The sequence below is a fragment of the Dreissena polymorpha genome, chromosome 8 (assembly GCF_020536995.1).
Source record: "Dreissena polymorpha isolate Duluth1 chromosome 8, UMN_Dpol_1.0, whole genome shotgun sequence".
In the NCBI taxonomy this organism is placed as follows: Eukaryota; Metazoa; Mollusca; class Bivalvia; order Myida; family Dreissenidae; genus Dreissena; species Dreissena polymorpha.
The window spans coordinates 75,772,392-75,795,435 of record NC_068362.1 but is presented as its reverse complement, the minus strand read 5'-3'; the positions used below and the strand labels follow the sequence as shown (position 1 = coordinate 75,795,435).

Below are 23,044 nucleotides of genomic sequence, written 5' to 3'. Positions count from 1 at the left end.
ATTTGCATTTGTTTTTGCAAAAATAATGTATTTATGCTACAGATGTTTTGTGCATTTAAATTACAAATAGTTTGATAGTTGTTTTGATATGATACCTTTTCAAATGTCTTGTGTGTGTTTACTTCTATATTTGCACACATTTATATATATAACTATAAGAAAGATCAAGTGATGTTTTGTACTATAACAGAAGATCAATATTGAATTTCTAGTAGCTGTATATATTCTCATACTCATTTACTTTTTTATAACTGACTTTTATATATGATAACAATTCAACATATGTTATTTAATTATGCAGAAACTATTTTATAAAAACACAATCTCTTAAACAAATACAGTTGTTTTCAGTATTTAAAAGTATTCTTGCTAAACAGATTGTAAACAGTCATCCCCTATAAGATGCTGAGATGCTTATCTCATGATCTCAAATTTGGACAACAATTTGTTGAAAAATGAACTTCCATTTTCTTTTGCTGATGCTCATTATTAAATTACTGTCCTCATATTACTTTTATCCAAAATAATAGCTTTGTCGCAACGGGTAACAAATGTCTATTTAAAAAAAATTAAACACACACAAAACTACTGATAACACGTATGTATATATCTGCCGAAACAGCAAACATTTTCTTTTCACAAAACAACGTTAACAACCCTTGTTTCCTGGATACGACGGTTGAGTTCAAAAATGGTTTTGATCCATCTAGTAACATGACCGCCAGGGGGGGGGGGGGGGTCATTTTCCTTATATTTATATACTGAAAAAGCCTGTGAACACTCTAAAAGTCACATGTTTTGGCCAATCATCATGAAACTTGGTCAAACCATTGGTTTTATTGATATGTCGGATGAGTTTGAAAATGGTCGTGATCAGTGGAAAAACATTGCCCCAGGGTATGGGGCAGTTTTCTCTATATGTTTGAAAGTAGCATTTTTCTTATATAAATATATTTTTTATATCTGGGTATTAAAAACATGGCTGCCAGGGTGGGTGGGGTAATTTTCTTTATAGGCCTATTGTGAATACTTTGGAACACCTTATTTTTAAAGTCAGTCTTGTCATACTAATAATTATAGGTTATTAGACGTTTCACTGTACAATACGGAGATATATTTGGACAAGCACACAGTTAAAGTCATATTGGACGAGCCGTTAGGCGAGTCCAACATGACTTCAAACTGTGTGCCAGTCCAAATATATCACGTATTGTACAGTTTAAACGTCTAATAATCTTTTTATTCTATATCCCTTGCTAACGCTCTTTTGTTTCTTCTTTAAAATATATTACCAAACCAGCTTTCCTTTTTTTTATTTTCATTCACCTGATTACGTAATTTATGACGTATCTCGTGTGACGTCATTTCTCTGCCGAAACATACTAGTATAAGCTAGACTCTCTGCATTTCAGGGACAACACTATGGAGGTGTTTGTGTTTAACAGTAAATTAATCATAATATTTTTTAAATCATCGAACAAATCCAAACCGAATTTCGGATTGTGTGTTTGTTATGCATAATTGTTAACTTCGATAGGAATAAAACAACTCGCTCCGACAGGATTACGAATTGGTAAATCGTGTTTTGGGTCAGAATGGTTAGCATGGGATCAAACGCTATCAAAGAAAGTGTGGATTTAAATACATTTCGATAAAGGGATGGAAAAACAGAAAATGGAAGGGCATATCATTGAACTGTGTTGCTATAAGCATTGGATTAAAGCTGTCATTGAGGTAAATAAAATAGAGTTTTTGTTTTGCTGTTGCATTTGTTTTTCAATTTTAAACAATAACAATATCACTTGCTGTTGCATTTCTTTTTAATTACTAACATTTATCCAATTTATTTATTTTAAGAAATACAATCTAAATATCGCCTGTGTGAATCGAATATTGTACATTCGGATACTTTTTCTCGGTAACTGCTTTTATCGTTATAAAACAATTGCTTAGTGCACTTGTTCTCAACTGTCCAATATGGAAAAAATACAGACTTTTTGGATCCAATACCGGAATATATTGGACGGTCAGGTGGTACTTATGAAGAATGCCCATTGGATGAATTTATTGGATATAGAATAATTTGAAATATTTGCTGAAGAGTTTTAATCTTTGTTTCTTTCCATGTAAGTCTCTCAGGTGAGCGACCCAGAGCCCTTTGGGGCCTCTTGTTTATTTATCCATGTTTATATTTAAGTTCACACATCTATTTAGCTACTACAGATATTCAACTGAAATGTGTCATTGCGGTCACTATAGAAGACAGAAAATATAAATGAAACTATCTTATTAGAAGAAATGTTGAGTGATTTGTCTTGGGACAACTCTTGTAAATCTATTGAGATATTTTGGTCTACCTATTTTAAGAGGCTGTTATTTATTATGAATAGTTGTTATGCAATCCATTATACATTTAGCAGCTTTTCTATTATGATTTTGCAAAAAAGTGTATCTTATTATGTGTGCATCATATGTGTCTTGTTCTGACAAAACTGGGCTTAATGCATGTGCGTAAAGTGTCGTCCCAGATTAGCCTGTTCAGTCCACACAGGCTAATCAGGGACGGCACTTTCCGCCGTAACTTGATTTTGGGCAAGGAGGGACTTTCTTGAAACTAAAAATACCATAAAAGCGGAAAGTGTCGTCCCTGATTAGCCTGTGCAGACTGCACAGGCTAATCTGAGATGACACTTTAAGCACATGCATTAAGCCCAATTTTCTCAGAACAAGAAACATATTATGTAAATAACTGAAGGCGTTAGTGTTGATTTTTTCAGGAAATTAAAGCTGACTTCAAACACGGTCTTGGCCTTGCAAATCCTTCCAGAAGAGGAGAAATTGAGGTAACATGAACCTAATTGTGTTGGATTTCTTGTATAAACGTTTTTCCTCTATTCCAGTGAAATTTCACACATTGCGTGAAGTACCTGACCAAGTTCCATTACTATCACGTGCAATTTAGGCTTTAAGGCAAAATTATGCCCCTTTATGTATAAAAATTTGTTCTGGTTGCATGCAACTTTGCCATATTTCTATTTACTACAGCTGTTCAAATAAAACTTTACCTATGTGTTGAGGGTCTTCATAAACATTCACTTACCATGGCCTTAACTGTTCCAAGCCTTTTAGTCGGATTATTCCCCTTAACTTAAGTACTTATTCAAAAAGTCTGGTAAAGGTTTGTGTGCAAGTTGAAATTTAGGTTGAAGTTTGCATGCAGCAAGTACATATCTCTTCTAATACTGCAGATACGCAATCGAAACTTCACACATGTCATGAGGGGTCACTGACCAAGGCCCCTAATGCTGACCTGCACTTTGGCAGAATTATGCCCCTTTATGTACTTTCAACAATCAGGTCAACATTTGCCTGCAACAACTCCATATCTCATGTCTACGACAGATATTGAAATAAAACTCTCCCAATCATTTTGGGGTCTTGAGAAATACTTGCTGACCAAGACCTTTAACTTTAAGCTGTCTTTTAGGCAACATCATCATGTAGGATCACCTGCAAAGACCCATTACTCTGACTAAAAATTCAGCTAAATTGTTATTCGTCATTCATGATTTATTTCCTATAATCCATTTTAGCAGTACACTGGATTGTTATATTGATCTCTTCTGTTTTTGCACAGTGCTAGCAGCTTTGTTCTCAGTGTATGCCAGCGAGTGCCAGACACAAAGACATACAGTTCCCCAGTGGAGCTTGTCTGGAACCCATTAGGGGGCGCCACCATCCAATCACTGAAGGAGGCAGTTGCTAGCGTTCTATTTATAGAACCACAAAATATATGCATGGCTAAACACTTCCCACAGCGCCATGAGTGGATGGTTATAAAGAAACCAGCTCAGGTATGATAGGAACTATGTTTGTTAGTTCACTACATTTGTATTGTTTTGTTTTTTAATTGATTAGTATGAGATAGGGTATATTTGAGTCACTGTGTTGATTTGTCAGTCAGTTTGGTTATATCACAAGTTATGATTTTTCACTCAAACTTAATCCACATTTCTCAAGCTATTAAATTGAAAATATTTCATCACTTTTGAAGTGTAGATGTGTATGACATTTTTTTATGCCCCCTCGGTAGGGTGGCATATAGCAGTTGAACTGTCCATCAGTCCGTCTGTCTGTCCGTTCGTGCGTCCGTCCGAAAACTTTAACATTGGTCATAACTTTTGCATTATTAAAGATAGCAACTTGATATTTGGCATGCATGTGTATCTCATTGAGCTGCACATTTTGAGTGGTGAAAGGTCAAGGTTATCCTTCAAGGTCAAAGGTCAAATATATGGCTTCAAAGCGGCGCAGAAGGGGGCATTGTGTTTCTGACAAACACATCTCTTGTTTATCCCAGTGATCCATACATTCTTGAGTTTATTACCCTTGATAATTGATGACAAAGCAGTGCTCAGGTATAAGTCACATTTGTTGCAAAGCTGTTTTTCTTCTGTGTTAGCATATTATAACATGTAAATTGTTGTGAAGAAAATTACTTATGTTTGTTTATGTTAATGCCCAAAAGACCAGGCTATTTGCTACTGTTTCAAGGAATTGCAGCGTCATAGCTTCTAAGTGTGTTGCATACATGTGTTTAAACATTATGTGTTTGTCCACAGTTGCTACCATCAGAATTTATTAAATGTGTTGAATCACATTCATTGAATAATATGAATGCTGTACATTACTTATATTTTATATAAGCTTTATTCAATATTGTTTTATGAAGAAATAATACTACCTTTGTTTCACATTCACACCTAGTCGGTTGCAAATAGAATAAACATACATCTTGTCAAAGTGTCATTGAGGTATAATAGGGGTTAATTATATTCTTCTATGACTGTTAAATGTCCAGAATGGCGAAAAGGTTTAAAATAGACAAAGGTTAGCATGATCAGTGTCCTGAAAAATGGGTCTTATGCCACATGTGGCCATCATAGCTATAGATCAGAATTCCACAATCCCATCATGAGTTGCTATGTCCGTCAAAACGTCACTCAAAATTTCGTGGTCTCATGAGCTAACAGTGAACTCCTTACCAAACGGAGCAGATGCATATGACATAAGACCCATTTTCGCATGACGCAGCTCATATGAGAAAAGTAATTTAAATCACTGATTCCCTGTCTTGAACAAAAGAACTTACTGACAATTCCTTAGATCTTACACTGGGTTTTATTTATGCAAGTAGATAGATGTAATATAAATGCTTTACTTCTTATTGTAGCAGCATCATTCTGGAAAGAAGAAACACAAAGGTTGGAAAGATAATTTAAAACTGGCGCCATATCACATGAGTGACGGAGACTTAATAGGGGTCAAGGTATGTAAACATACACTTGTATTTAACACCACCATATCTAATATACCATGTTAACTTCCTTACTGAACATTGAAGCAAAGTGAAAATTGTCTTAAATAATATGATGTAAGTAAATCAAATGTCAAATTTTGACTTTTAAATCTGAAATTAACCATATTAAAAAGCATTGCGTTGGTACAAGTTTCCTATTAGTTACTTATTAATGGTTAATTACTTATCACCTAATCTACTTTTGTATGTCAGCTGTCAACTTGTTCCAACATCGGGATATTTCTTTATGACATCTGTTCTACAACCGTATTATATAAATCATGTAAGTATCTGTATTCAAACATGTAGATTTAGCAGCATGACATACAAAACAAGATAAAATGAACCCAATGCATAAGTCTAATGCTGACAACTAATCATGCACAGTATTGAATGAGCTAAAATGTTCATGTAAATGTTGCAGGACCTTCAATATGATCCAAACAATATTGATGACTTCATGACAGAAGCAGATGAGATTGGGCGTATGGAGCTAGTACAGCTAGATGAGGAGAAACGAAAAATGTAGGCTGAATTTATAGATTATGTGTTCTTGTTTATATTGGCATGGTATCATTAACATACTTAAGTCAATATTCTAAGCCAATATTTTGATAAAATGTTTAAAGTATTGTTGTCTAAAAAAAAATTGTTTCAACGCCAAGCTCAGTTTGGTGTTCACAAATGTATTTTGATTTTGAATCATCCCTGAGTTTGAGCAAGAATATGTGATTCTGCCTGCTGGTATAGCTTAGACTTGAGAATGTTCCTGGGCTGACCAACATACTCACTGCTCAGCTCAGTGGAAACTCAAAACTTATCTATAACATTTAGAATATTCTTGATACAAAGCAATTGTCTGCTATTGTGTTCTTCAAGATTTAAAGTTTGGCATGACGATGGGGTCTATGCTAACCCGTGCCTGTACTTGAATTGGTGAAGTACTTGTATCAGTAAAATATATTAGACGTCCTTATTTATAGTAAGGACTAGGATTCTAACAATGACAGGGTCTTATCATCAAGTTCTGAATTTCCAAGTTTGCTGCATATCAGCAAAAACACTGTAGGTGAAAATTATGTCATGAACTGGAAAGGGATACTACCTACATACAAGAAGTTAGAATGCAAAATATATTGCTTTAAATTAATATCTTAAATTAAATGCACTTAAATTAAAAAAAGATCCATTAATCCAATTGTATACATTATTTTGATTAAAATTCCTTCTTAGTTTCAATTACCCCTTAGGTTTGTAAGGTGATATGTTTGTCAGTACGTTTGCTGTGTGTTGTAAGGTTAGTCAGGTTATATGTTTGTCAGTACGTTTGCTGTGTGTTGTTAGGTTTGTCATGTTATATGTTTGTCAGTAAGTTTGCTGTGTGTTGTTAGGTTTGTCAGGTTCTATGTTTGTCAGTACGTTTGCTGTGTGTTGTTAGGTTTGTCAGGTTATATGTTTGTCAGTACGTTTGCTGTGTGTTGTTAGGTATGTCAGAATATATGTTAGTCAATACGTTTGCTGTGTGTCGTTACGTTTGTCAGGTTATATGTTTGTCAATACGTTTGCTGTGTGTCATTAGGTTTGTCAGGTTCTATGTTTGTCTGTATGCTTGCTGTGTGTCATTAGGTTTGTCAGGTTATATGTTTGTCAGTGCACTTGCTGTGTATCATTAGGTTTGTCAGGTTATATGTTTGTCTGTACGCTTGCTGTGTGTCGTTAGGTTTGTCAGGTTATATGTTTGTCAATACGATTGCTGTGTGTGTTGTCAGGTTCTATGTTTGTAAGCACGCTTGCTGTGTGTGTTGTCAGGTTCTATGTTTGTCAGTATGATTGCTGTGTGTGTTGTCAGGTTCTATGTTTGTCAGTATGATTGCTCTGTGTGTTGTCCGGTTCTGTGTTTGTCAGTACGATTGCTGTACGTGTTGTCAGGTTCTATGTTTGTCAGTACACTTGCTGTGTGTGATGTCAGGTTCTATGTTTGTCAGTACGATTGCTGTGTGTTTTGTCAGGTTCTATGTTTGTCCATACGCTTGCTGTGTGTCGTTAGGTTTGTCAGGTCATTTGTTTGTCAGTATGCTTGCTCTGTGTGTTGTCAGCTTCTGTTTGTCAGTATGCTTGCTCTGTGTGTTGTCAGGTTCTATGTTTGTCAGTATGGTTGCTGCATGTGTTGTCAGGTTCTATGTTTGTTCGGACGCTTGCTGTGTGTCGTTAGGTTTGTCAGGTCATATGTTTGTCAGTATGTTTGCTGTGTGTTGTTACAGGCGTGGAGAGCGTAAGGAGATGCAAGGTGAGCTTGGTATTGGAGAAAAACCCAAGAGACGTGAAGTGGGCATCAGCATCAAAGTGGGGGACTTCTCCTGAGTGAATATCTAGCAGATGTATGGCAATGATTGGCTTGTATGGATGTGACTGTGGAGTTAACGCAACTCTACCGTAATGTTTAAATATTTTAAACCACTGAACATAATCTGCTATACCAGTACTTAAAATGTTAAGTTAAGGACAAAACATGATGTATTTTTTTCACATTTTGATTTGTTTTCTTTTAAATTGTTTTCATGTGTTCCTATAACTATACAATATGTGTTCTTTTCACTGTAAAGAAGTTTAGTTCCAAATGGGAACACACTTAAGTTTCAAATGAACTGTAAAATTCTCTATAAAGCACTATAATCATAATATTTAGTGTGTACATGAATAACTCAGAACGATGTTTTGTGAGTTCAGTGGGCTGTAACTTCTTAAACTTTCTTTTACAGCACTGGACCTTAAAATAATGAAAACAAAATTTTGTCCAAAATAAATAATGGAAAACTGAAGCTAGGAATTGAACATCTGTTGTTACATTTCTTGAATGAAATGTTTCCTTTTCATGGGTGCTGCCATTCTCTTGAGTCCTCATGAAATGCAACTTATGTGTGAAGGTTTAACATAGAAAATGCACACAATATTTCAGAACAGAAATTACATGATCAACAATTCGAACAGCTGTGATTTCTAATAGGTTTATATATTCCTATGTAGTAAGACTATCTGTGGATCAAGATCTCTCTAACATATTGGGTTTGACTACGTTAGGATGTATGATAACATTTTTTATATCTTAACTTGTATTTTGTTATTGCCTTACATTTAAGACAATTTTCAGCTGCAATATGGATGGACATGTTTTGTATTAAAATAATGTTAATGTTTTTATTTTGTTTGGTTTATTTTCTTTTTTACTTATTTATTGGACGCGAATTTGTATTGCATAATATACAATACAACACAACAGGTTTTTGTTTAATTTGTTATTAAATTTACAGTTAGTAAATAAATCTAATTGAAGATAAAATTGTATGTTCTTGTTTAGTTCAAACTGAATACAAAGATTCATACTTTTTTTGTAATTCAGATAAAGGTCTCCATGATTTCTGTCATATCCACTTCTATGTTTAAGACGCCCAGAGTTTTTTAGTTGACACAACTAAATTGTATATAAGTACGATTTTAATATCAAATTTTTTATCCAACGACAACGGTTATCACAAACTATACAAGAACTGAACTTGTGAGAAATATTTTTGTAAAGTTAAAATATTTTATGTTAACAGTTCTATATGCATGATAGATAATTATACTTTACGGAATGTAACTTCCAAAATTTGAACAGGTTTGCATTCCAAGCGTTTACAATAGCAATGGAGCAAGAATTATTGAATCAACAAGAATGTCTTTATGTGAACGGAGATGTTTCAGACATTTTGTTCCAGTTTTCATATAGATATATACTTATATTGTCAAAAGCGTGTAACATGTAAGCGAAATGACTTTGACTTCTAGAGAAAATAAAAGACTTAAAACGTAGTAAAGAAAGCCACAGAATAAACAGAAGCACATAGTGTATGTTTGCCTTTTAATTGTAATTCTAATTTATTCAAATTGTTGACTACTCATTGTTACAATGTGTGCATAATTGGCCTGTGGTAAAGCGCGAACATACAGATTGTGATAGCTAATCTGAACTAACCATAGTGCAATATGGTATCTAGATAAATCTTTAATCTTACAAGTACGTGTTTAAACATTACTAACATCGTAGACAATAGCTTACAAATATTGTATGCTAATAAAAATTGTTTTCAGTAAATAAATAATATGCAATACTGTGCCAACTATACAAAATCACTTATTTTTGCAAGTTACGAATGCTTTTTTTTCGGCGCGTCGAAGTTAAGTTAAAGCATGTTTGACAGTCAGCAAGGTATCTGTGCGATGCAAATTATGCCGAGAAAAAGGTTCTATTTAAACGCATGTTTCAGCGAAGTCATGGCGACCTTAACTATACTCATTCATGAACGAAGCTCGATATTTAATTGTCTAAGTTGTAGGGGCTCCGTCTCGTTTACTCTCTTGGTTTGTCCGGAGTTCCTCCACTTCTTTGATCTCCTTCCGGAGAGCGGCGCGGTTCCGGTAGCGCGCCATCACAGCAAGCGCCCTCATGGTCACGTGGAAGTTGTCGCGGAGGTGACAGTCACGTAGTACTGAAAATAATTCCAATTCAATGTGGTACGGACCAGACATTACGGACTGTTCCGGCCACATTGTTGGACGATTCATAAAACAATAAGATAAACGCCACAAACAAAGTTTACGGCCCTAATCATGTACAGAACGAACATTTTTGTTTTTACGCATAAGCATGTTGCTCTGTGTAACACATCCTAAAGCGACGTATCACCAAGCAACTGAAAGACCCCGGATGATATTTCTTACAAATCACCGCACAAACGCTAGACTTATAGTCCTATTTTACAGATTCGAACCTGATATTAAACATACAAATGAAGCTTAAACAGCCTCTATTGCTGTAAAGTCGACTTTCCTTAATTACTAAGTAGTACTAAAATTTGTGTAATTATTTTTAATTGTCCGAAAACTTGAAGTAATTTCGGTAATCTCGCTTAGTCATTGATGGCTACTTAGAAGTACACCGGGTAGGTACTCTTAAGTATACTACAAAGTACTCGAGCTACGAAATACTACAAAGTAACCCTGAGTATGTCCGTGTGCCGTGCCGTCAAGCGTATTTTCCGTACCGCGGGTACCCTGTAGCATACTTAAGAATATCCGGTGTACTTTTAAGTAGTGCCTGAGCCGACAACGACCGATTGAGACAACCATTGGTCATTGTCGGCTGAGGTACTTAATCAATAGTACCCGAGTATTCTAGTACACTGTAAAAAAACACATGATACGGAAAACATACTACGGAAAAAGTAACCCGAAGACCGACTTACAGTCCTTGCAGCGCAGGAATTCCCGCTCGGTCTCCGCCATACAGACGTCTTCGTCCGAGTCTTTGATGCCCTGCCGGCGGCACTTGTCCAGGTTCTGCTCTATGTTGGTGATCTTTTTTTTGAAGTCTCGCCCCGTCACCTGCTCGCTGCACGCATCGAGAAGGCTCTTTTTGGCCAGCCGCTCGTTCGCCTGAAGCGAAAAACAAATAGAGTCTCGCTCTGTGAATTCGGGGCTTACTGCTTGTGCGTAAAGTGTCGTCCCTGATTCGCCTGTGCGGTCGGCTAAGGGACTGAACTTTTCGCTTTTATGGCTATTCTTAGCGAAAATCTAGTTTACGCGGAACGTGTCGTCCCTGATTAGCATGCGCACACTGCACGGGCTTATCTGGGATGACACTTTAAGCACAAGCATTAACCTTCGTTTTCCCAGAGCGAGGCTCAATTAAAGAGTTCGATTTTACGTTTGCTATCGTTAAGAACAAAGTAATTATGAGTTGTTATGCCTTGACTGTGCGTTTAATAGCCCCACATATGGATATACAAATGTTTATTGGTCCATTAAGAACGATGGTGCCACAATTATTGATATATTAACACGATTAAACAAACTTAGTTAAGTTTATTGTACTCCGGACTTTAGCGTTAACCACATAATTAGCCCCCTTTTTACAGACCAGCGCCAAAAATACAAACTATACAAACTTCATCTAACTTCACAAACTTTCTTCACTTAGTATTTTTACTACAACTTTCAATGAAGGGTTAAGTATCATATAATTAAGAAAACAAGTTTACTTTACAATAAACAGACATGCACTCATATACATAAGTGTATTTTTTGTTTACGTAGGTGTGTGTATGAAATGGTACGTTAGACCTTGACACATAGACTTCTATCATTGGCTGTTTTGTAGACCTGTATACCTTCATGAAGGTTCCGTGGTACGCTATCGTTGACACCAGGTAGTTGCACACGGTCTTTGCTCTGACGTCACTTCCAGTCTGAATGGTGTCACATATTGTGACCCCGTACTCGCCCTCCGCCGGCAGCCGCACTAGGATCACCAACTAAAACATTTATAGTCAAATAAACATGACTAGACGCTCAGTACCTCCTAAATTTGTCGTCACCAATGGACTTGTGCACGGTCACCGAGGCGTGCAGACTATGGCGTCTGTGTAATGACCGGGAGGTTCCAGGTTTCGTTCCTCACTACATCAGCGTTCTCATGATTATTCTCTTAGACACAACAGGTGCTGGGTCTTTTTCAGAAACAGAATCGAGTGTCTCAATAAGCGAAGCCATTTATATTTTTGCAATATTAAAGTTTATCAGGACAAAATATCTTAATTCCTCAGTAATCTATTAACATCGGTGAGAAAAAATACAACTCAAAAAAAATAAAGGGAGTGTAAAGTAATGTAGGAAATTCAGAGATAAGAATTAAACGCGGACGCGATACTGTTTTTGCAACAAGTTCGGTGCATCTACGTACACTATCATAACAACATACGTGATATTCCTTTGTTATCGTCAGCTTTAAGTGCCCCTTTTTGGATTCCTTCTTATCGCCGACGTCACGAATTTCGTCACTTCCGTCTATCAGCTCGGGAGAGTCCACATCTTCATCGGAACCGGAGCCATATATGGACGCCGAATACTGAAATAGCGTCAGGTGTCGTTTACAAACACATCTATGTGTTTTTCTTTTGTAATATAAAATCAATGACCCTTTTTAAAATCAGATATCAAATGCGAAAATGAATTTCAAATAGCTTATAAAATATATGGCTGCACGTGTTCCATTTTATATACGAATTGTTTCAACTTATAATATTTGTTTGTTTTTTTTCAAGTTTTAGGTAAACACAACAATGCTATATGATTGTTTGTATTACCAATAAAAAAGTGGACAATATTTCTGTAGAATATTTATGAAACGCACCTTATGTTTTCTCACAAAGTCATCTCGAATATGAAACTTGATTTCCGTCGCGATATCTTTATCATTCTTGTTCACTGCAATGAGCCCGTTCGGTTTTGAAGGCATCAGTAGACCAGCGTTCATGGACACTGGCCCAGGTCCGTAGCCAATGTCGGCACAGTTGAGCGGTAGCAGGTTGAAACTCTTGGGCATTTTCTTTTTGCAATGGATCAACACTTCAAACAGCCTGAGCGCCGTTGACTTGTAAGGTCCTCCATACACGACCAGTTTGTATGTGCCCTCCGCTGGGAAACGAATATCGAATATAAAGTGCTCGTTTGACCTCGAGTTAAATACCATTCTTGGAAAAAGTTTATCCGATTCAGTGTCTCCGTTATTTGACTTCCGGAAAAGTTCGTATTGCATGTTTAGAAGATGGGCGTTTGTCGTTCGGCCTTTCAGCTCAATTCGACAGAAGCCCTCTTGAGACTGGAGCACGCACTTCCGCTCTGACTGCCATTGAAGACCCAAGCCATGGAAGGGCGGAAGTAGATACGGAAGGTCGATGAACTCCTGTTTGCTTCGCACCTTAAGATCCTTGTCCACGAGCTGCCAGGCTGTGTTAAATGGGAAGCATTCGTACAGGAATTCTGAAGGCTTGGGCATGAAATAACGCTCCTGGAAAGTGTTGATACGGACGCCCGCTACAAATATAATGTATCTAATATTGAATGTACACTAAAATGTTTACTCTTTCCGTAGGTCATGAATGCCCCCATATTGTTAACATGAAAAGGGGCCTTATTATGTTATAAAGACAATTAACTGTTACATCAACACGCGACACACAAAAAGGAAGGACAGACAAACAAGGGCTAATATATACTAACCAAAATAAAGTTAGGGGCATGAAGTCGGCAAACTGAACTTTTGTTATTCTTGCGGTTCAAACACGAAGAATTAATGTATTTCAGTCACCTTTATGAAGATGTCTGACCTGTTTCTTTTTGTCTCGCGCTTAACGCCATTCCGTCGGCCTCGACTTTGGTCCACCCTCCTAGACTGTGTCCGCACAGCGCCCGACACATCCAGTAAGGATGAACCAGCTGCCACCCGTACTCGCAATGGAAGGCGGTCCAGTTGCACTCCGGAAGTGACTTATCGCCAGGCTCGTACCTGGCCGCCTTCACCAGGCCTTGGATGACCACGCACTGCAAACCGGCCTTTCTGGTGTTTCAATAATAAATAGTGTATGTTCATATTTAAGAGTATTACATAATATAAATCCATAGCAACAAACCAAACGCTGCTGGACTTACTTTGCACCTAGCAGAACAATTTTAATGACCAATATTTATTCTATATTTGTCTTTACATCATGATCAATATCGTTAACATAATAACCTCTATACCGTCTCATTTAAGGCTATATTAAAAATTTGGATTACAAATTATGTCCAATCTTACGCTGAACGGCATTCTAGGAAAATCACAGACTTTCTTGCACATTCATTAATTTGAATTTGATATGTAGCCCTATCAAATTATCACAATCACAAAACCGATCTAAACGATACCTTGCACAAAGCCGGAAAGCATTTCGTACTCATCACCCAACGTATGTACAATACCTGCACAATACGGCGTAGCATGTCGAGTACGTCATCCGTCCGGCTTTGAGGTACGCCAACAAGCCTCTGGGTGTATCCTGACGCGGTTCGCCAAAATCTGTGTCCTCTACACGCTGAGCCCCCATCCACGAGAGGATAGAGCGCGCGATGAGAATCTTACTGTGCCTGTCTGATATCCAGGGGTCACTCAGGTACTTGACCAAGGCGTCGAAGGAGTCGAGGACGCCATTTCCAGCCTGGGTTTATATTACATATACATGTGTGATTGTTTCTATATTACAGATACAAGTGTTATTGCTTCTATATTACAGATACAAGTGTAATTGTTTCTATATTACAGATACAATTGTTATTGTTTCTATATTACAGATACAAGTGTAATTGTTTCTATATTACAGATACAAGTGTGATTGTTTCTATATAACAGATACAAGTGTGATTGTTTCTATTTTACAGATACAAGTGTGATTTTTTTTAATGTTACATATACAAGTGTGATGGTTTCTTTATTACAGATACAAGTGTGACTGTTTCTATATTACAGATACAAGTGTAATTGTTTCTAGATTACAGATACAAGTGTGATTGTTTTTATATTACAGATACAAGTGTGATTGTTTTTATATTACATATACAAGTGTGATTGTGTTTATATTACATATACAATTGTGATTGTTTTTGACAGTTGAAACAAAATAGCTGGTCTCACGAAAAACCGGGATCGATGCAATCCGCACAGGCTAAGCGGCAATGGCACTTTCCGCCAGGGCTGGGCTTGCGTTTATAAGACAGTTTTCCTCAAACTAAACATTCCATGAAATAGGGAAGTGCCATCCCTGGTAAATATGTAAGGCATTTTTCGCACAGACTAATCTGAGAGGCAATGGTTCCCGCATGCATTAAGCCCGGTTTTCCCAGAACCGGCTCGAATATATGTGTATACCATGTATAGTATGATTATGCTAGAGTTTCTGTTTTGTAAAATAATGATGTCATCAACAAATCACTCACAAATTGATTTGATGGTAACATCAATTGTTTGTTTAAGCAAATTCACGTTCATGTCATCACGCCATTGACTCAAAGCTATACAAAACACAAATTACACATTGCATCATAAATTTTTATTGATGTCCATATCGACACATATAAAAAAAAATCTGTGTCCCGACATTATTGGCATCGCATTCGGGAAATGGACATCATTTATATTGCTTTGTATCTGCATAAAATTGTGTCCACAAACGAGGAATTGTATGTGGTGCGTTATTTTTCTCAATATCATGCTTAAAATAGGAAACACCAGCCTGACTTCGGGTTAAATGTGCTAAAGGCTTGCGCATATAGGTTTCTTTTAATATAGGCACCCAACGGAAACCTACCTTTTTCGCATGCGCATCAACGCCCGTATATGACAACGTCGGCTTTCTCTTTGTTGTTTTCGGATGTATCTGGCCTGGCGACACAGACCTTCCTGGGCGACCCCCTACGGCGTCATTTGAGAATATTGACACGTCGTCTGTGCCCGCCTCCGTGTCAAACAGGTCGGCGTCGTCACTGGCCTTGTTAAACTCGTCGTCGTCGTACCAATTGTCGGCATTCTTCAGCTTCACGTCTGTTTCCTCCGTGGGTGGAGTTGGGTCAGGATAGCCATCAACCTCGTAGACCACATCTCCCTGGAGATAATAGTAAGTGTGTAGTATGTCAGAGAGATATATGTCTATTTATATTAAATTAACAAGGCAATCTAATGTTCATATATATATATATATATATATATATATATATATATATATATATATATATATATATATATATATATATATATATATATATATATATATATATATATATGTATATGGACATAAGATTGCCTTGTTAATTTGATATAATATTTATTTATTTATTTTTTATCTAGTATTATAGTGACATTGAAATTAGAAGGCGCATGGTACCTTTTTGCACCAATGAGGTGATATATACATTAGTCATACTATATCATTATATTTGAAATAATAATTAAAGTTTATAAATGTGTAGGTATAGTATGTGACATAAAATTATTTGCTACTTATTTTTGAATGTATCGGCGGTTATGGGAAATAACTTTTTTCCCCAAAAATGTAAACATTTGTTTAACAAATGCGCAAATTTTGCAAACTAAATTATTACCTCGTCTTTACCCTTGTCGAGTTCTATTTCGACTCTATCCCTTGGCAGTGGTGGTGGTGGTGGTGGCGGTGGTGGCGGTGATGGCGTAGGTGTTGGCGGAGGTGGTGTCGGTGAGGGAATTGAAATTTTGAGTGGCTCTACCACCTTTGATCGGCCGCAACCCATAATCAATTATCTCTTTTAGATTTATTATATTTTGACGGGCTAAAATGAAAATATCTTTAATAGAAAATTCAAGTCTTCCCGCGATGTAAAAAGCGCTGGAGTTAGGATAATATACAGTGTCTAAGAAGTAGTGTGTACAGCAAAACAAATAATAGCAGTGATGATGATGATGATGGTGGTGGTGGTGGTGGTGATGATGATGATGATGATGATGATGATGATGATGATGATGATGATGATGATGATGATGATGATGATGATGATGATGATGATGATGATGATGGTGATGGCGGTGGTAGTGGTGGTGGTTATGCTGCTGCTGCTGCTGATGATGATGATGATAAAGATGATGATGATGATTAAAATTATTATAATTATTATGACTCACATTTACATTATTATTTATGAAAGCAATGTGTCGTTACAGAAACATTAAAAATAAGTATTTACTTTTATAGAATATATAAATGAATATACACAAATACCTAACAGAGCAGACTCTAAAATCCATTATTTTATGGAAAATGTCGAGTATAAATTCCCGGCTGTATAATGAATTAACCGTTTTCAGAAATCGTATATTTTAAATCGATAATAAAGAACATGTTTTTACGCGTCATCGTTTCTTTATCGAACTGTTTAGTAGGAAGCTATACTTGTGCGATATTGAACACCCTTAACAGTTATTTTGCGACACGGATGTTTTTGTTTATTTTTACGGGCGCGCAATCAAGCGCACTTGCATTTGTTAAAATAATAGTCTGTTCTGTTACGTGCGTGTACAAGACTTTTATATTTTTAATATAAAATAATCTTTAACCACACATTGGCAGTTGCAATGCGCGCATTGGCTTCAGACATTGTACACATATTGAGTTTTTGGTGGTTGCAATTGGTTAAAACGTAGTTTTAAATAATAAATGTCGACCACAAAAGGCGACCGGTGACATTCTAAGTGGCACTATCCTGAATCCGTCGTTGATTCCACACTGAAAGTTGGCTATGCGCTTTCAGGCCGACGCACTACAATCAATACTTAATACACCCCAGGAAACCCGATACCTTGCGGGTCGTGTAATGCAATAGGGGACAGTGCTGTGCATTTTGGCATGAACTAACATAGGGTAAGTAGATTGGAAAAATAAAAATTTTCAAAGTCCAATTTGAAACAACTGTGTATTAACATTGATAACAAAGGTATTGGCCTACATGTAGAAAAACAACTGACAAATTTTCTTTAAAAAATGAGCGAAATGTGGCTCCCTGAAGTAGAAGATCGGGCAAAACGGGCCATGTTCAGACATTTAGGGGAGAAACAACTTCTCTAATTTGCAAGCCACTACAATAATTAAAGGATTAATACAAACTTTCACATGTCTGCCATAACCTCTCAGCAGGGTTTCTCCAGAAAACTATTTATTGTGGAGAAATTTGCGTTTTTAATGACCATGTTGGGAAAACATTGATACCATCTGGGGAGGACCAGGAAACCATATGTGGGCAGTGAATTTATAATTCTTTTTCAGCCATTATGTTGCATTTTGTTTGCTTTGTAGAGGCCTACAGTAAGTGTATGTGGGTACATATACATTCAATTGCAATTTTTATGCCTTATATATTATCAATAGTGCCTTTTCAACATTCTCGAGTTTTATTTCTTTTTACCATCACTATTTTGGAAAATATAAAGAAAGACTTGACTGTTTTGTCGCAAACATTAATTGGATAGGTACATAAAAATGATGTCTTAATAAGTGTATATATAGTTTGTTTGTATAATATTTATGTGGCGTGTCCTGAGACTTTTGGTGCTAATTCGGCAAGTGTCATAATGGGAAAAACTCATTTGAAATGAAGTCGCTAAACTTGCGCTTAATTTTTGTTTAGATTGCCTTAAGTTTTCTGTGATTTTACTGTTTAGCGTATTTAAGTAACATAAAAAATCGGCACAGACTGGCCTTGGAAAGAAATGTCTATCAAACAAATAGTTGATTTTGACCTTTTAATTTCAATGAGCTGAATGTTACTCCCCTTTTAACGAATTTGGCCATTGCTAATTTATAGCCGCAAACAAGACTTCAACACATTGCGTTGACACCGATTTTATACATTTAACCACACAAAGTACAGTTGATTAAAAGAATAACACTGACCTTGTTCAAAGACAAGTTTAATCATTGTTATGAATTCTTGAAGGATATTTGCTGGAAAACTTTACAGATAAGTTATTAAATGATTAAACTTTTAGTCATTTGTTAAAAGCCCTATAAAAGTTACAAATCCAATTTTTGTGCATATAAACTGGTCTAATTTTTACCGGATTTCAGTTACTCTTGCAAAAAATGCTAATAACACAGCTTAGGTGCAACGTTATCAAGAATTATGGAAGATATACCCGCTTCATAATTGGAAGAAATGTTTACAACTTTGCAACTAACGTGGTGTGTAGCCTGAAAGCGGTGACGTATGCTAAAAATAGCCGAAAGCAAATTCAATTTTAATTCTATTTTAAACAACTTTTTACCAGCAGAAAGTAACTGATTAGATCACTACAAACGTTTTAAACACTTAGAAGAGACCTACTCTGTGAGTGATACCAGAAAACGTTGAAAATCAACGATATATTTTTGGTGACCTGAGTCACTTTCACTTTCACTTTCCCGAGTAAACAGCGATGTAAATAAACTGATTGCAAACAGAGTTGACTTGGAGGACACTGTATTTTGAGCTCAAAACAAGTTGTATTGCTCATTTTTTATGGTAATGCCTTTAGCATATATATATTGTTATTTGATAACCTTTATAAATAAAATATGAAAAAAAAAACATTTAAAAATCGGTAAATAATTATGGATGTTCACCTTTATAGGGCCTTTAAAACACAATGTTTTTGTTATTTAAATGTTTCAATTTTAACGTAATTCCCTATGTGTTCGATAACTGGCTCGTCCGCCACATTGTCAATAATAACCGCAAGGGGAGTTAGACAGTATAGATAGATAGATAGATAGATAGATAGATAGATAGATAGATAGATAGATAGATAGATAGATAGATAGATAGATAGATAGATAGATAGATAGATAGATAGATAGATAGATAGATAGATAGATAGATAGATAGATAGATAGATAGATAGATAGATAGATAGATAGATAGATAGATAGATAGATAGATAGATAGATAGATAGATAGATAGATAGATAGATAGATAGATAGATAGATAGATAGATAGATAGATAGATAGATAGATAGATAGATAGATAGATAGATAGATAGATAGATAGATAGATAGATAGATAGATAGATAGATAGATAGATAGATAGATAGATAGATAGATAGATAGATAGATAGATAGATAGATAGATAGATAGATAGATAGATAGATAGATAGATAGATAGATAGATAGATAGATAGATAGATAGATAGATAGAGATAGATAGATAGATAGATAGATATAGATAGATAGATAGATAGATAGATAGATAGATAGATAGATAGATAGATAGATAGATAGATAGATAGATAGGGGGACAGACAGACAGACAGACAGACAGACAGACAGACAGACAGACAGACAGACAGACAGACAGACAGACAGACAGACAGACAGACAGACAGACAGACAGACAGACAGACAGACAGACAGACAGACAGACAGACAGACAGACAGACAGACAGACAGACAGACAGACAGACAGACAGACAGACAGACAGACAGACAGACAGACAGACAGACAGACAGACAGACAGACAGACAGACAGACAGACAGACAGACAGACAGACAGACAGACAGACAGACAGACAGACAGACAGACAGACAGACAGACAGACAGACAGACAGACAGACAGACAGACAGACAGACAGACAGACAGACAGATAGATATCTGACCTTCTTGAGAAGAAGTTTGATAAGTTATTAATACCACACCACAAGAAAACACTAAGCATGTTTGCTAAATGCATGTGATATATTAAGAGAATGAATGGAAAACTGTGCAAAAGCAACTATTCCTGTCTATCCCACTTGCGGATGTAATAATGCAAGTTGGCAACCAAAATGGGACTAATTAAAGCTCATATTACAGCTAGTTGCTGTAACAAATTTACAATCACAAGCAGTCTTTGATTTTGTGCAATGACAATGATAGATTTTAGAGTAACAATAGCTCTCGTGTGGATGTATGTTTAAATGTTGAAGACATTTTACTTATACTCACTTTATTACAGTATGCATTTTTAATGATTTATATTCCATTCCACAATAACGGCTTAAAATAACTGCATGAATTTATTAATTTTTAAATGGTTACCATGGCCATCACAAAGTTTTTATCATAGTCATGTAACTAACTCTGCAATATTTATGATCCCTGAATGTTTTGTTTTTTGATAAGTTTTATGACATGAAATTGTAAAATTAAATTATATATATAAAGCTAATAAGGTAGCATCAACATATGAAGTTTGAATGTTCTATGTTCATTTGTTCAAAATTTATTTAATGAAAATAAATCGGGCGGACAAAATGACAAAAAATCGGGACGGACGTAACATACTGGGACAGGGACGGTCGGGACAAACTGATTGCTATATAGCCCCCAAACAGACTTTGTGGCGGTATAACATTGTGTGTATGGGGGTGGGGGTGGCAACACTAGTATTGTGATACAATGTAATTTTAGCACAAACTGGCAAACGAGTTAGTTATTAAGATAAAAAAGCTTTACATATCTAAAGTGGACATTGAATAACCGCATTATACAAGACAAAGGATTCAAGTTTCTGAAATGATGTTGAATGAAAGGCAAATAATATCATTGCATGTATTAATAAGCATTAAAAGTAAATTTGTATGCATATGTGCCCACATACACTTACTATAGGCCTCTACAAAGCAAAGAAATTGCATTATAATGGCTGAAAATTAGGTTTTTTGTCACGAAAAAGAATTAAAAGTAACTACCCACATATGGTTTCCTGGTCCTCCCCAGATGGTATAAATGTTTTCCCAACATGGTCATTAAAAACGCAAATTTCTCCACAATAAATAGTTTTCTTGAGAAACCCTGCTGAGAGGTTATGGCAGACATGTGAAAGTTTGTATAAATCCTTTAATTATTGTAGTGGCTTGCAAATTAAAGCAGTTTTGTCTCCCCTAAATGCCTAAACATGGCCCGTTTTGCCCGATCTTCTTCTTCAGGCAGCCACATTTCGCTCATTTTTTAAGAAAATTTGTCAGGAGTTTGTCTACATGTAGGCCAATACCTTTGTTATCAATGTTAATACACAGTTGTTTCAAATTGGACTTTGAAAAATTTATTTTTTCCAATTTACTTACCCTATGTAAGTTCATGCAAAAATGCACAGCACTGTCCCCAATAGTATTACACGACCCGCAAGGTATCGGGTTTCCTGGGGTGTATATTCAATATTATAGGTATATTTCATTTTTTAAGTAAAATTAATGTAGTGAAACATTAAATTAAATATGAAAATACTCGTTTAAGAAACAAACAGTATTCAATCCGCGGCCTTACGTGTCTCCTATAAACACACAATAAATAATGTTTGTAAACTATTAATATCATGCTAAGACCCATATTGTTAGCGGGCGTTCTTGAATATCTCAACAAAAATATATCAATATTGATTTCTGCTCACCAGTGTTAACCCTTTGTTCAATACTAGCCTTTTATATAGTTCATTTTCGTAAAGTACTGAAATATTCGTTGTAAACAGTATAGTTCCGTTATAGATAAATATGTTATACTTGAATCAAAATCTTCTTTCGCTTACAAGATTATGTTGCTTTTATGAATTAATTTGTAGAAGGCTAAATAAATCAAGTGTAATCGAGGGGAAACAACAAGATTACAATTTTGTAAATACTACGACAATTTTTCATTTTCTTCACGTTTGAATCACATGTACATGCACAAGGAAGCAATAAATTAATATGATTTAACAGAAAACGTAAATTAAATAAATTAGTACATAATATACATAAATACTAAGTGGTTCTTGTATAAAGAGTATACACAATACCTTATATAGAACTCGCTTTAATCCGAAAAATGTCACGTTAACCGTTGAGTTAAACTAACACCGAAATAATGGAATTAACCGTTTTCGATCATAAGCTGTTCATTTTGAAATCGATTATAAGCATGCCTTTATTGGTATATTTCTGTGTCAGTGAACTCATTCAATGGAATTTTGCGACGCGGATGTTGTTTGGTAATTAACCCATTTATGCATAGCGTCTAGAAAAAAAAGACCTTGGCAAACAGCGTAGACCCAGATGAGACGCAGCATGATGTGGCGTCTCATCTGGGTCTGCGCTGTTTGTTTGAAGGAATAAGTGTACGAAATATTCTCAATATAGAAATAAATATATAAGACATCCCTTATTTTGGAAATAAATTGATCCAATTTAGAAGGATGAGGGAGTCCACTAGGCATCATGCGGCGTCTCATCTGGGTCTACGCTGTTTGCCAAAACC

General features: G+C 35.8%; 2 protein-coding genes across 4 annotated transcripts in view; one reads left to right on the top strand and one right to left on the bottom strand.

Annotated features, from left to right (window-relative positions):
- Nucleotides 1–8,633, top strand: part of LOC127841425 (ubiquitin carboxyl-terminal hydrolase 40-like) — a 56,466-nt gene extending 47,833 nt beyond the window's left edge. Inside the window, exons 25-29 of one of the 2 annotated variants that reach the window (XM_052370247.1) lie at nucleotides 2,778–2,843; nucleotides 3,638–3,854; nucleotides 5,237–5,329; nucleotides 5,784–5,884; nucleotides 7,621–8,633. In XM_052370247.1, coding sequence (XP_052226207.1) covers nucleotides 2,778–2,843; nucleotides 3,638–3,854; nucleotides 5,237–5,329; nucleotides 5,784–5,884; nucleotides 7,621–7,720 — 577 coding nt within the window. In that variant the 3' untranslated portion in view covers nucleotides 7,721–8,633. Of the gene's footprint in view, nucleotides 1–2,777; nucleotides 2,844–3,637; nucleotides 3,855–5,233; nucleotides 5,330–5,783; nucleotides 5,885–7,620 lie in introns of both variants that reach the window. The other variant, XM_052370246.1, reaches the window with a different exon arrangement.
- Nucleotides 8,634–8,782: 149 nt separating this feature from the next.
- LOC127841426 (lim and transglutaminase domain protein ltd-1-like) lies at nucleotides 8,783–22,687 on the bottom strand. 2 transcript variants are annotated; one of them, XM_052370249.1, is made up of 10 exons: nucleotides 17,020–17,119; nucleotides 16,370–16,573; nucleotides 15,580–15,873; nucleotides 14,198–14,433; nucleotides 13,564–13,793; nucleotides 12,588–13,270; nucleotides 12,156–12,302; nucleotides 11,566–11,709; nucleotides 10,642–10,831; nucleotides 8,783–9,885 (listed from the first exon to the last, which is right to left on the bottom strand). In XM_052370249.1, exons 2-10 carry the CDS (start codon nucleotides 16,532–16,534, stop codon nucleotides 9,722–9,724), a joined length of 2,253 nt encoding a protein of 750 aa, XP_052226209.1. In that variant the 5' UTR covers nucleotides 16,535–16,573; nucleotides 17,020–17,119; the 3' UTR covers nucleotides 8,783–9,721. The 2 variants fall into 2 exon arrangements, with proteins under 2 accessions (XP_052226209.1, XP_052226208.1); XM_052370248.1 differs by lacking the exon at nucleotides 17,020–17,119 and adding an exon at nucleotides 22,587–22,687 and having other exon boundaries at nucleotides 8,784–9,885.
- Nucleotides 22,688–23,044: the final 357 nt, after the last annotated feature.

Bases quoted from the DNA above. Each gene is read 5' to 3' on its own strand.
- LOC127841426 (XM_052370248.1), bottom strand. From the start codon at position 16,534: ATGGGTTGCGGCCGATCAAAGGTGGTAGAGCCACTCAAAATTTCAATT. The intron at 11,710-12,155 runs GTATGTTGTTAT...TAAATGTTTTAG, and splicing joins CGATAACAAAGGAATATCAC to TTGGTGATCCTAGTGCGGCT. The intron at 10,832-11,565 runs GTATACAGGTCT...TTTTCGCTTCAG, and splicing joins ACCACGGAACCTTCATGAAG to GCGAACGAGCGGCTGGCCAA.